Source organism: Serinus canaria, chromosome 4, assembly GCF_022539315.1.
Source record: "Serinus canaria isolate serCan28SL12 chromosome 4, serCan2020, whole genome shotgun sequence".
NCBI lineage: Eukaryota > Metazoa > Chordata > Aves > Passeriformes > Fringillidae > Serinus > Serinus canaria.
In genome coordinates, this window is record NC_066317.1 from 11,214,626 (window position 1) to 11,227,944 (window position 13,319).

The 13,319-nt window shown below is 36.6% G+C and overlaps 1 protein-coding gene across 1 annotated transcript in view; it reads right to left on the reverse strand.

Moving 5' to 3' along the window:
- INPP4B (inositol polyphosphate-4-phosphatase type II B) overlaps positions 1–13,319 on the reverse strand; it is a 284,613-nt gene that overhangs the window by 83,102 nt on the left and 188,192 nt on the right. The window contains 2 exon segments of the mRNA XM_018922414.3: positions 3,924–4,028; positions 9,019–9,149. Of these exon segments, the coding sequence (XP_018777959.2) occupies positions 3,924–4,028; positions 9,019–9,149 (236 nt within the window).

Sequence of the window (13,319 nt, forward strand, 5' to 3'; positions counted from 1 at the left end):
CCCTATTCCTTTTCTAGTTTGAATTTGTTTAGATGTAAAGCTACTGTACTTTCAGATATAATTGTGTTTAATGCTAAATTCGTGAGCCCTGCTCTATGACGTACACTTTTTATATATGTTTATAAAAACAGAGAAAGTCAGTTGTTCTAAGCTGAGAAGCTACCAGAATAGGAAATAAATCATACTAACGAAATGCTTGCTGAAAAAACAATCTGTTGTCTCCTTCTGTATATATCTGATGCCTTATGACATAGGGGATGAACTCTGTGTGGATATATGCTTACAGAACTGTAGGTGAAACATCATTTTATCATTTTTCAAAGAGCTTGTGATTGATTGTCAGTGCAGAGATGAAGATTTAATTACATCCCACACCACATAACTATTTCTTCTAAGTTTAAATTTACATTTACAGTAAGTACCTGTTTTTGTACCTGAACTTACTGGAGGTATAAAAATGCAGTTCAGAATGCCTCATCCTTAAAATGTATTTCTAAAGGAAACATTACAGGATGTCTTTTGAGGACTGTTTTATTCATCAAAGAAGTTTCCCATGTAAATTAAAATCTAGACCTCTCCTAAAATAGAACTTGCATTCTGATGATAAATATCCCCAGAAGCATGAACACTGTACAAATGACTCACAGTTAATGAACTATGCTTTACTTTCTGAGCTGAATCTCAGAACATATTTGCTCAAATTGATTTGAGCTTTAATGAGTTGGTGACTCTTCGATATCCACTTAAAAGGAGAAGTGATATAATTTCATTAGCCTAAGGTGAGCTTCAAGATTCTTGCATAGCCCATTCTTTTAGGTCTTAATATAGATTTATCCATAATACATATTCTTCAGCTATTAGAATTCCACTGATACTTGACAATAAGGAGTTCTATTGCTTAAAACAGCCGGGGCTTGAAATCAAGATGAGAGATGAACTCATCAGGGTTCTGAATATGTTTAGAGATAACTCATGAAACAACAGGAAAACATTTAAAAGACTAAACCTGCTTCTGACTGTTTTAAAAATAGACATGACCCTGTTTATAGTTACTTTGGGAGGCGGGGGAATTTATCCAGAAGGGAGCCTTTATTCAGCCTGTGGTCTCTTCTCAGCACGGTTTAGGAGCAGCTATCTGAGACAGAAATACACCCAGCACAGCTGAGTACCTGCCTCACACAACCTACATGGAGAGTAAGGATGGCAAAGATGAGGAGCAAACATCCACACCTGGTGATGGGCACAGGGCAATCTCATTCCCATTTTCCAGAGCACAGTGCAGCAGAGAGTGCTGCATGGCTTGGGAGGAATGCCTTGTGATGTGCTCTACTTACACATCAGTGGAGCTCCTTGTGAAGGACATGCAGTGTCAGCATCAGTGCACTGCTGCAGGAGTGCTCCAGTAACTCATAACCATCAAGCAAAAGCAGGCTACTCCTGACACCCCTCTGCAGTGAAGATAGCTTAAAATGCAGCAGAGCACCACAGGAGTTGTATCTTGTCAAATACAGCTCAATCCCAATTTTGAATCAACCTGCCTTTCTCTACGGGAGGCAATCAGTGTCTTAAACTGGCCAGATGCAAAACAAAAATCACTTTAGTTCACCAAATCTATTTAAAACAAGCACATATTGTAAACAGGAACAAAAGCAAAGCTATGTCAATATACAGATTTAAGCTCTCTAGTATGATGAACAGAGCACAATGAGGTGTTTATCAAATGGATAAGGATACCATTGACCCATAGGAAAATAGTATTTTTCCTCAAAGATATTCCTACTGAAAGCTTAAGCACACTTTCTCTTCCATTTCAGTACGCAATAACAACCCAAATAAAAGTTCAGAAAAGTAAACTGTTATTATATATGTCAAACACCAAAAACTCACATCCCAATCTATATACAATAGATTGGGATGTGAGTTTTTGGTGTTTGACCAAAATTAAGATATCTGATAGTATAAGGGTTAATGACATCTCTATGGATCATTAGCTTGTTTAAATTCCACCTCTATGAATTTTTATTCTCCCCCTTCCAATGTCATTCTCCTGGTTATATTCCAGGTGTCCTTTGATATATGCCAAGCAAAGCATGAACTGAGAAAGATCAACTTAATGTCGAAGTGCTGCCTATTCCAGATTGATTAGCAATTGCTAGAAACGGTTTAGACTGTATATATCTAATACAAGACACAGTGAACATTATTTAAGGAATCGAGGCAGAGTTTTAAAATTTGGAGATCCAAATTTAAAAGTGTCATGGTTTGAGCCTTGCGCAATGCCAGTGCCCTCAAACCACGACAAGAAGACAACTAGAACAAAAATTCTAACATTTATGTCTTTCTGTACCCTTTTTGATTATTGATTAACCATGTGCCCAAAGCAAAATGGTTTTGGAGAAGAAGGGAGAAAATTCATAAAAAAGCAAAACAAAACTCCAGTACTGTAAAAGCTGTGGGTGCTTAAATAAGTCACATATTTCATTCCACTTTTCTTTTTACTTAGCAAATAGACATACAGTGTCCTGTTCTCAAAGAGGTTTTCTTGAAAAGACAATGTTAAGCTTCTGGCCATGTTTTTACAAACCTAAACATCCTTTTGAGTTGGTTAATTAACTTGAAAACATTAAATTAAAATCTGTGCTATCACATTATGTCACTATAAATCCCCATCTTGTTGAAATATTGGAGGTACAGTTTTTTAGTAAAAGAAATAACAAAATATTGAACCAACCACTATCTAACAGATAATTGGAAGCCCCCGTGTTCCAGTTTAGAAGTGGATGAACATCAGCCTCATACAGTACAAAAGAGGAGTTCTACCACTGTTTGTACTTACTGTTTTACAATCTTAGATGCAGAGTGTATTAATAAGGCAAAAACTTTACATAATGTAATCTCTGTGTTTGTAGTGACAGCAAATTTAACAGATCTCAATTTATCAACAAATTATTCACTGTGCCATGATTTGGTCATATATATATGTATATGACCACATATATGATATATATGTATCAGGATAATCTTTGATCTGTAAAGGAAGCTGCTAAAATCATGTGCAAGTGACAACAGAATTCTGTGTTAAAAGGAACCACAGATGATGTTACAGAAAGTTATCCCCCTTTCCAGGACATGTTGGAAGTTTGCAGTATTTTCAGCATAATCAATGAGGTATTTTTACTTAACACTGAGCAAATACTTATGTGGGGTAGGTGGGCATGACAGAGTAGCACTGCATAAACTGATTTAGAACCAAGCAGTGCTGGGCTCATTACAACTTCCTAAGAAATAGGATAAATTAGGTTTAGAAGTAATACTGTCCTTTATGGAACCATGTAACTCCTGTCACTTCGGCTGGTGAGCTCATCCCAGCAATCTCTGGGAGGAAAAGTACGGCATTGTGCTCTATCACTCTCTCTGGTGGCAAACTGTCAGGGATGGGATTGGAGGTGGGGGGGAGAAGAAAAACCACCTTAAGAGCATTAAGTCTGGCTTTTACAGCATTATGGATCACAATGAAAAATTAAGTGGGTGCCTGAGAAGGACATGAATCTTACTCAGCATTGTGCCGTGTGTCACTAAAAATCATGACAGTATTCTGCACTGCTACAACAGAATATTTTTAACCATGCATAGGTTACCAATACATTTCAGTGAGCATATATTCTGCATTTAGTTATTTGCTTAAAGTGTCATAGGAACAAAATGAGCACATCCCTGGAATTTATTTTTAGAAAGGAACTTAAAAGAAATTTAGTTAACCAGCCCTTAGTTTTCCAAGATGTGCAGTAAATGTCCACAACTTGTGGCATCAGAAGATGAGGCAGGGAAATTTCTTGTAGAGCTTTGACTTTGGACGTGATTTCTAAATTTCAGTGAAACTGTAATTCAAAGCATACTTTGTCATACTTGGGGAATTTCTTTACCTTTCAATTGAGGACTATGCACATGCATTCTTTGCAGATGAAGATTTATTGGGATGAATTCTAGCGTTTTTTCTCCTTTGCTACAGCTTGACTTAAAGGAAGAACCTGAAAAACAAAAGTTTAAAGAATCATTGTCTTAAGCACCCAGATGTTTTTGTATTCCTTTTAAAGCGAGGACAATACTTATATGTGAGGAGTAGTCTTTAATTTACCTTCAATGTGTAATTATATATTACGATGTGAAATGTTCACTAACTGAGTCTCAGCATGTACCCATACTGGAAGCAACAAACCAGCATTAAATTCACAGAGCAATCTAATTTTTTTATTCTAGGAGATAGATACTTTTCCCTGCTGTCTGAAATCAGTCTGTAGTCTGCTGGAGACAATGTAGCAGTTAATGTGCATTATGTTTATTCTGTGCTAAAACCGCAAGAACTATGATGGCACTGCATTTTTCCAAGATTTTTTCTTCAAAGAAAAGTATTATATTGAATAGGCTATGTTACCTCGTTCACAGGGGTTCCAGGATGAGGGAAGAGACGAGAAAGTTGACTCCATGTTTCAGAAGGCTGGATTTATTATTCTATGATAGATAATATATAAAAACTATACTAAAAGAATAGAGAGAAGGATTTCACTACAAGGCTAAGCTAAAAATAGAGAGGAATGAATAACAAAGGTCTTCTCCCAGACCGAGACCGGCCGGACAGGTGAACTGTCATTGGCTCTTAATTGCAAACAGTCTGACGGGGCCAATCACAGACCTCCCCTGTTGCATTCCACAGCAGCAGATAAGAATTGTTTACAGTTTGTTCCTGAGGCCTCTCAGCTCCCCAGGAGGGGAAAAATCCTAAGGAAAGGATTTTTCATAAAACATGTTGGTGACAAGGCTATGTGTTCTTCCTAGCAAGGTCAAATAAAGAAACACAAACTATCTTAAGGAAAGCTATATATTTGTTCACAGGAGGCATGATGCCTTGGAAAAACAAACAAACAAAAAAAGAATATGGCCGCATATTTCCAAAACATTGGATTTTCAGTTTTATGATAGTGTAAAGTAATATAATTAAAGTCTGACAGTATGCAAATATTATTTACATGAAGATATTTGATACAGAATCTGTATAAAATAAAAGGGTGTAGATTAGGAAAGAGAGGTGGCCTTATCTTCTAACTTAGGCAGCCCAACGTTCACCTAGACCACTTTTTCAACACCCTATCATTTTGCCAACTATTAATTATTAAAACTAAAATTTCTCTCATTCAGATAGAATTTTAAAATAAATTTTGCCAAGGTTCAGCCTTTTTTTTTTGAAGCAAACACACAAAAAGGTAAAGGAAATATTTTAAATTGTTTTTTGCTTGCTCAGTCAAGACTTGCTAGTGTTTATCTGTTGAAACTGCCACAGTTTCCAGCAGGACTAAGCACTGAGCCTCCTAATATAAACCACTCTGCCAGAGGACACCAATGATGCTCCAGACCAGCCAAGCTTTCTTAGGCTGCTCCCTAAGCTTAGACATTAAAACAATAATTTAATACAGATGAAGAGCAAAGCCAGGAAAAAAAGCAATTCACAGGAGTAAAAATTTTAGATTAGACAGGAAACCCCATGATGCAGATTGAAATCAGGAGCTGGTGATGATGCATCTGAAAAACACGGGAAACTAGGGGCATAGTAAAGGAAACTCAAACTATCAGAGAAGAAATGAGAATAGTGCAGGGAAGGAGACTGTAAGTAATTTGGAAACAGAACAGAAAGGTGGGAAGATTATTTCTGAGAATTCAGCTGAGACCAAGTTCAGAGCTTAAGGACTGATAAATGGACTTGAGACAAGGAGACACCTGCTAAACAAAGGGAGCATAAGGTAACAGCAGATTAAAAGGACAGGTGAAAGAAGAGTAGGAAGGAGAGGAGCCTACTCTCAAGAGTACACTTCTGCCCTGAGCAGAAGCACAAGATATGCAGCATTGCTGAATTGTGTTTTTCCTTTCTTCAGGGCAGACCTGTGAAGCAGGTATCCCTTCCCAACCAGTGCTAGAAAATTACTGGATAAGGACCACCCAGCTGCTATCAGTCACTAGATTTGCTCAGGTATCAGATCCTTGCAGTGGAATTAACATCTCAATCTGCATTTATCAGTGGCATCCATACAATAAAACTAACTTTAAGTATAGACTGTTTCTAAGTAACTTTTTAAGTTTCATTTAAGAAATAAAAAAAAATTTACATTCCCTCAATTAAAACATTTCTTGTTATTATTGTTGTAAGATCAAACTCTAAAGTTAGGAAATACCAGAATATAGATGCAACTTTCATCTGACATCCACCTGAAGAACTGTGAAATGGGCTTCAATAATATATCATGTATGAGCTTTTACCAGTTCATTGAATGTTCAGTGTCTTTGCTGCTCAATTTAAAAGCAGTGATTCAATATCTTGTTTCCAACTTTTATTTCAGTATTTATTCAGGATTTTAACATGTTGCTCAAACCTCCCTCAAAGTCAAGGTTATTAATTTCCTCAAATCTGTCTACTATATACATATTAACAGCCTCTAAGAACTTTACAAATTTTGATAAAATAATTTTTACTGGTTGAGTTATAATTTCACCCATCCTAATGTCAGAGAATGAGCATTTAAGAAACAATGCATCAATATAAGATATGGAAGAACTTGTCCTCCAGAACACTCATTATAATGCAACATCACATTCCATTTTGGAAGCACAGATCCCACTGGGCTGAATTGCATCCATAAGTACCAAGCACTTCTGCAAAACAACTTGTGTCTAGTGCCAGGAGTCCATAAAAGAACACACTAACCACTTTTCAAGTCTGACTTGCCCACATTGGAACACAGTAACACAGGCAGGGATAGTGTCCAATTTTTGAGAACAATATTCAATTGCCTTAGCCTTGACTGTCTTTTTTTCTCCTTCTAGGGCTGGATGAATAATAGATTTTTCAGTTTGATGACTGAAACCGAAAAAAAAGTGATTGGGGGGTAGCAGATATAATTTGACGATGATTTCACGTCCAACTGAAACAAAAAAATAATTTTCAAAGTTCCACTCCCTCCCAATATCACCAAATCTGTGTTTTAGATTTACCTGAAATTACTGGGGTTTTTGTTTCCTAACTCTTATATCTTCCTGGTATGTTTCCTTACAATAAAATGCTTGACATTCTCTAAAATTCTCACATAACTGAGGATAAAAGTGTTTGCCAAAACAACTCAAATCTGAAATAGTCTTAACTTAAACATCTATTTTCAATAAATATGCTGGCAAACCAAAATTGCTGTCTTTATATACTTCCTCATACTTCCATAGCAATTTCTTGATTTCAAATAGAAATTAAGTGGTCTCCTAACAGCCTTCTCCACTAGGTTCCACAAATAGCTTGGTTGCGTTGAAGTATCACTCAAAAAGCCTAACATGAGATTGTGTTGGGGAAGCATGAGCATATTTTGGAGAAATTTTATTTTCAGGTGCTATCTGCCCTTCTGAACAATTCAACACAAATTCAGGCAAGATTCTAAGATGAAGAAAGACAGCTGCATGGGCTAAACTGAAAAGCAAAATGGTTTTTGGCATGCTTTGAAATATGTTGGCCTGAAAAGTCTGAATTAATATTGTGCTCACATCCCTAATCTTAGCAATTTCTACTTCATAAGTACTTGAATTTCAAGTAGCTACAATGTGCTCCCAACATAACTATTTGTGCAACTACAGTATTAAGTCAAATCTATGTCTGGCTCGCTTTTCTAATCAAAGACTACAATCTTGTTTTTTGAAGTTATAAAGTGTACTGCTTATAGAGAAGAAATGAAAAAAATTACACCTCACCATTATTTCTCATTTTTGCTACAATTATTAGGTTGCTTTGTTTTCTGATAAATGTCCCTTCTCTTTTACATATGCTGATTCACTCCTCCTGGATAATCTCAGCTTCCCAGGACCACATTATTTCTCTTAAGACCCAATTAAGATGGGTCCTTTGACATTATAAACCCTTTAGAAAGTCACTTTGCACAATACAGGTCTTGCAGGGTTTATGTTTAATAGATTATATTGTCTATTTTTTTTTTAATCTAAAAACGTCCTTTCAGTATTTTCCTGCATGTTATAATTATTACATTGGATCTGTCATTATCTGTATTTATTGGCTTGCTTATGACACTTTATGGAGTGCTTTCAAGATTAATTAGCCAAAGATTGAAAACACACACATATATATTATTTAAAACAGAATCACAGGAAGTGTCAAACTGGGTTAGACAGTAGCTGCCAAAATTGGAACTGGGATATTCTGCTGATGGCAAACAATCATAAATACAAGAAATGTCACTTCTGCAAACAAAATGGAAATAATTATATAACATTTAGTGCAACACATGAGCTTTTTTTCCCCAACAAGTATTTAAGTAGTTGATCAACTGCTTTCAAAAAGCTTACTTTCAGTTAGAGACTGGTTTTTCTTCATACACTAAAATCAGATTTCTCTTTTTCTGTGACCATGCATCTCTGCATCTAGCTCTGGCCTCCCAGCACAGGAGGGACATGGACCTGTTGGAGTGAGTCCAGAGGAGGTCACAGAGATGCTTATTGGAATAGTTCAACTTGGAAAAGGGATTTCAGGCTGACGTAATTGCAACCTTTCAGTACATGGAGGGAGCTTACAAGAAAGCTGGAGCAGGACTATTTACAAGATTATGTGATGACAGGACAAGGGGGGATGGATTCAAACTGAAAGTGGGGAGATTTGGATAAGTCATTAGGAAGAAATTCTTTAATGTGAGAGGAGGGAGAGACACTGGAACAGGTTGTCCAGAGTAGCTGTGGATGCCCCATTGATGGAAGTATTCAAGGCCAGGCTGGATGGGAGTGTTAGTAACCTGGTCTAGAAGAAGGTGTCCCTGACTGTGGCAGATGGGTTAGAACTTGACAATCTTTAAGGTCCCTTCCAATCCAAACTATCCTTTGATTCTAAGATTTTTATGTATTTTATTCCTGCTGAATATGCCAGTATTTTACAGCTAACAATCTAGTAAGTTCTTAAATGTTCCAGATAAAATCACAGATTCCTACCTGTATGCTTCCCAAGCTCTGCAAGAGTGTCCTGGTACATGCTCAACATCTGATCACAGTGAGCAATTACACTTTTGCGCATGTTGTCCCAGTGAGGAGCAAGTTCTCCCAGGTCTTTAAGTTCCTGATTCCTGTACCAAAAAGTAAAAAGAGAAGACACTAATCAATTCATTAATCCATTAAGATTCATCCAAATTATTCTAAAACAAGTTTGTTACAAAACATCAGAAAGATTTCCTAATTGAAATAAAATCTGTTTTTAGAATGTTTGTAAGATCTGCTTTTCATCTCTGTTTTACAAGTACACAATAAAGTATGTCAGTAGATCATGCAGTAATTTTTATGTTCAAAACTCATCTGGTATAAATGCAGTAACCTTCAAAATGAAATACTATTTCTTTCATGGAGCAAAGAAGGCTTCCAGACTCTAGAGAGCTGTGCCCAGAGCAAGTAACTTTTTGTGAAGAAACATTAACCATCATTGGAAAAAATATAAAGGTTTTTTTTCCCCCAAAACTTTCAGTTCTTTTTCAGTTGGTTTTTTTTTTAGTTGTTTTGATGCACTACTCTTTGGATACTTTCATAAACACTTTATAAACATATTTCTAGCAGTGTTTCCACAAAAGTCAGTTTAAACAACACACCAGCCCTCACCACATTTCTTTAGCATTCAAAACAAAACATACACACACAAAAAACCCCAAGACCAGCTCCCTAAAATGTCATGTCCAGCCTTCCAGTGTTCATCAGATCAAAACAGTAGTGCTATGGTGACCAAACATGTCACTAGAAATCCAAAAGGAAATCCTTTAGTAAATTATCAGTTTTCCTGTACACTCTTGAGAGCTGACCTGAGTGAAATAGAGATCATTTGAATTTCCTGCACAAACAAGCTTAGTACCCTGGGCTTTTTGTTTTGTTTTTCCTCTTGCAGAGGAAGTTTCTCCTGTATCTCTCCCAAAGCCATTTTGTGGGACCTGCTTTTAAGGAAAATTAAAGATCTTTTGTCAGTCTTCAAACACCTGGAATTTTGCAGGAGAAAATGTTTACAACACAACCAGTTTTCATCATTTTCCTTGGAGCATCAAGAAGAGTGTTTCACTGCAATTCTTGGAAATCTCCAAAAAGTCTTCCAGAGGACAGCTCTTGCATACAGAAAAATTATGCAAGAAAAAGAAAAAATGGGGGAGAAGAGGTGGAAAGAGGGAGGAAAAGACCACTGACCACAGAGCCTGCAGCACAGGAACATAGAGTTCACTTATGTGAGTAGCAGATCTGACCATTAGACAAAAAGTCTTAAAATTACTTCTTAAACAGAAAAGCAACACACTGGTGATGTTTTCCTCATCATTATTAGCTTTGCATTAGTGTGAACAGTGTCAGAATAAGCTCCATAGGCATAACTCTGCTCCTGGTGAAGACGATAATCAAAACCAAACAGATTGCACTGGAAGCGGAATTAAAACATTTTATTTATACACATTCTTGAAAATGTCAACATGGAAACAAAGATTACAACACATGAACTTGTTGACAGTTTATGTTAATGATATTGTTACTTTTTGCCATTTAATTTCTCCTGAATCTGAACCAATTCAACTTTCCTCCAACAATACAAACTGGCAATGCTGTAGCATAAGAACAATCTGCCATGAAGGGATACAAATGGATAAACCAAACAATCTCAGTGATCATTTTCATTGCCAGTTTTTAGCAGCATAACATGAGGTGTCCTTTTCAATTAAAATCTTAGGGCTTCTTTCTCAGAAAAGTGTGTAAAATTTGTCAGGGTATGCAATTTTGTTTATGTGCAGTAATAATATTTTGGCCCTTAATATTTGTGGTGTCTGATTTAATAGTTTTAGCAACAATGTTTGGACCTGGCTGGCTTCCAAAACTTTACTACTCCTTCTCTATAGGAATACAGTATTCTCTCCAAGAACTATATCCCTGCCTCTGTCTAAGCTCATGCCTGGAGCTGTTGGTCTCAAACTGAAGTTAAACAACAGCAAGAACAGCAAACTTTTATCTCAGGCTAAAACATCCAATCAAACCCAAAAACCTGTTTAACCAGCTGGCTATGAGTTAACTCCACTGACACCAATAGCAACAGGAAGGGGAAGCTCAAATCCCGCAATATTAATTTTAATAGGTTTTCAAGAAATATCAAATCCTACCCCCACTACTGGTGACAAGGTTGGCATTTGTTTCTTCTCAGAAACATGTACAAATCACTGAAGTAAAAATTAAGTCTTCAATATGTTGCAAAATAAGACACATCAACAATGCTTGAAGTAAGAGTATAGTACTATAGCAATCTAGAGCATATGCAGCATGGAAACTTTAAAGACTAGATTTTCTGGATTTATTTTCATTTTACAATACAGCAAAATCCAAACCATTAGAAAAGAGGATTTTATGACAGACACTTCCTCAGAAAATAGCCTCATAGGCCCAGTTCATATCTTTATTTCTTTTTCTAATGAAATTATAGAAGAGAGAGGATTTAAATTGGATTTATGTCTTGTCATTTTTTTACAGTTTGTCACTGCTGTTGTTGATTCAATACAATTCAGAGTTTTGGATGAAAAAATATTTGTCTTTTCTATATCTAAACTCCATCAACAATACTCCATAGTATTCCAGCTTTAGTATTATTACATGAAAGGCTTTTTCTAAAAGCAAACAGAGTGGAAAAACCATAATATTTTTCATTTTTGAAAGTGTATAGTTCATACTAATAAAATTTTTGAAATTTTAAATAATATTTTAATACTTTTATGTTAACTTATTTCATTGAATAACTTTAAAAACACGCTTCAACCAGTAATTGTGTCAAACAACAATTGTGCTATAAAATAATTAATCTTTATAATAGATATTGGTTCTACAGAGGGCAAATCAGTTATTAATCCAACTTTTCAATGCATCCATGGAACTTTGAATAGCTTGTCAACTGAACAGGAAGCTTACAGCAAACTCTGTGTTTTTAAAATTTATCATCTCCCTACTCCAAATCTTCTTTCAAAGTCTTTTCCTGGTAATTGCTCTCATCACTGTGACAGATCTTGTGCTCAGCATCAACTTGAGCTCATCTTACAGAACAAAATCTAAGCCTTGTCTAGAGCTGTTTGTCTTTGGCTTGCTGTTCAGCTCCTCAAACTTCCTCCTGGATAGTCTTTTATGTCACTGCCCAGTGCAAACTCCATCCAAGAACATGTCTGATCTTCCACTGTTTCCTGCCTTCACTAATCAGGTACATTCCTTGCTGGCCTTGGCATATTCTTCACCCGTTTGCATCTAACCAGAATGTGGATGTTAGCAGTCTGCCCCATTCCTCTTTCTCCACCTTAAATATCAGCTGATCAGCCAATTCTAAACCTGTTTTAGGTACATTTTGATTATCACATGCATTCTTTCCTTTGGTAGACTAATTATGTTCCAAGAAGTCCATTATCAAGAAATGGCTGAGAACCCAAGTTGGTTGGATTTGCCAACTCATGCCATTTTATTTTTGAGAACACCTTAGATGCATGAGTAGTAAGCCACTAAAAGTACCTGAAAGAGGCACAATGAATTTCCTGTATGATTCACGTTGGTAATTTCTACTTAAACCGCTCCTGCTTTGTGCCATGCACTTTAATGACAACAGTAACAGAAAAAGACTTGCTCGTTGCTTTAGATACAACAGCTTAGAAGTCTGAAGGAAGCATATTCGGTGCTAAAATACAACCCCCTGATTTCTGTAAGGAGTACTTTGAATGAGTGGTCAAAATGATTTGAAGGAGGTCCCAATATTGAACTCATGTTTCTAACGAACTTGTGTCTACAAGTTCAGAACCACCAACAGTCCAGACACCATTGCAGACTGCACAATGAAAGCCTGTGGTCAGTGACAATAAATCAAAATATGTCGTGGCCTACAGCTGGCCTGGGCTGGTACGGCTCACAGTATAAATAATTCCAACTTTATAACTGAAATACATGATTGATTTCATAATTACCTTTCTTATGGAATTCGACCAGTAAGAGCGGGCCCAGGCCGTTGGGGACTCAGGCTGCTATTGGCTGGTTATCAGGGAAGGAACTGGCTCAGCCAATGAGGATTGACCTCATGGGCTCCCTATGCGTATAAGGCAGTGAGATCTCAATAAAGTTGGCTGCTGCTGCATGAACACAGAGTGCCAAGTCACCTGTCTGCAAAACTGACTAAAATAATGCAAAACATCAGCAAGATGTTAAGATGAGAAAACGGAGTGAAAAGGGGGCAATCCCTCAAGAACTTTCTTGGGTGTGATTCC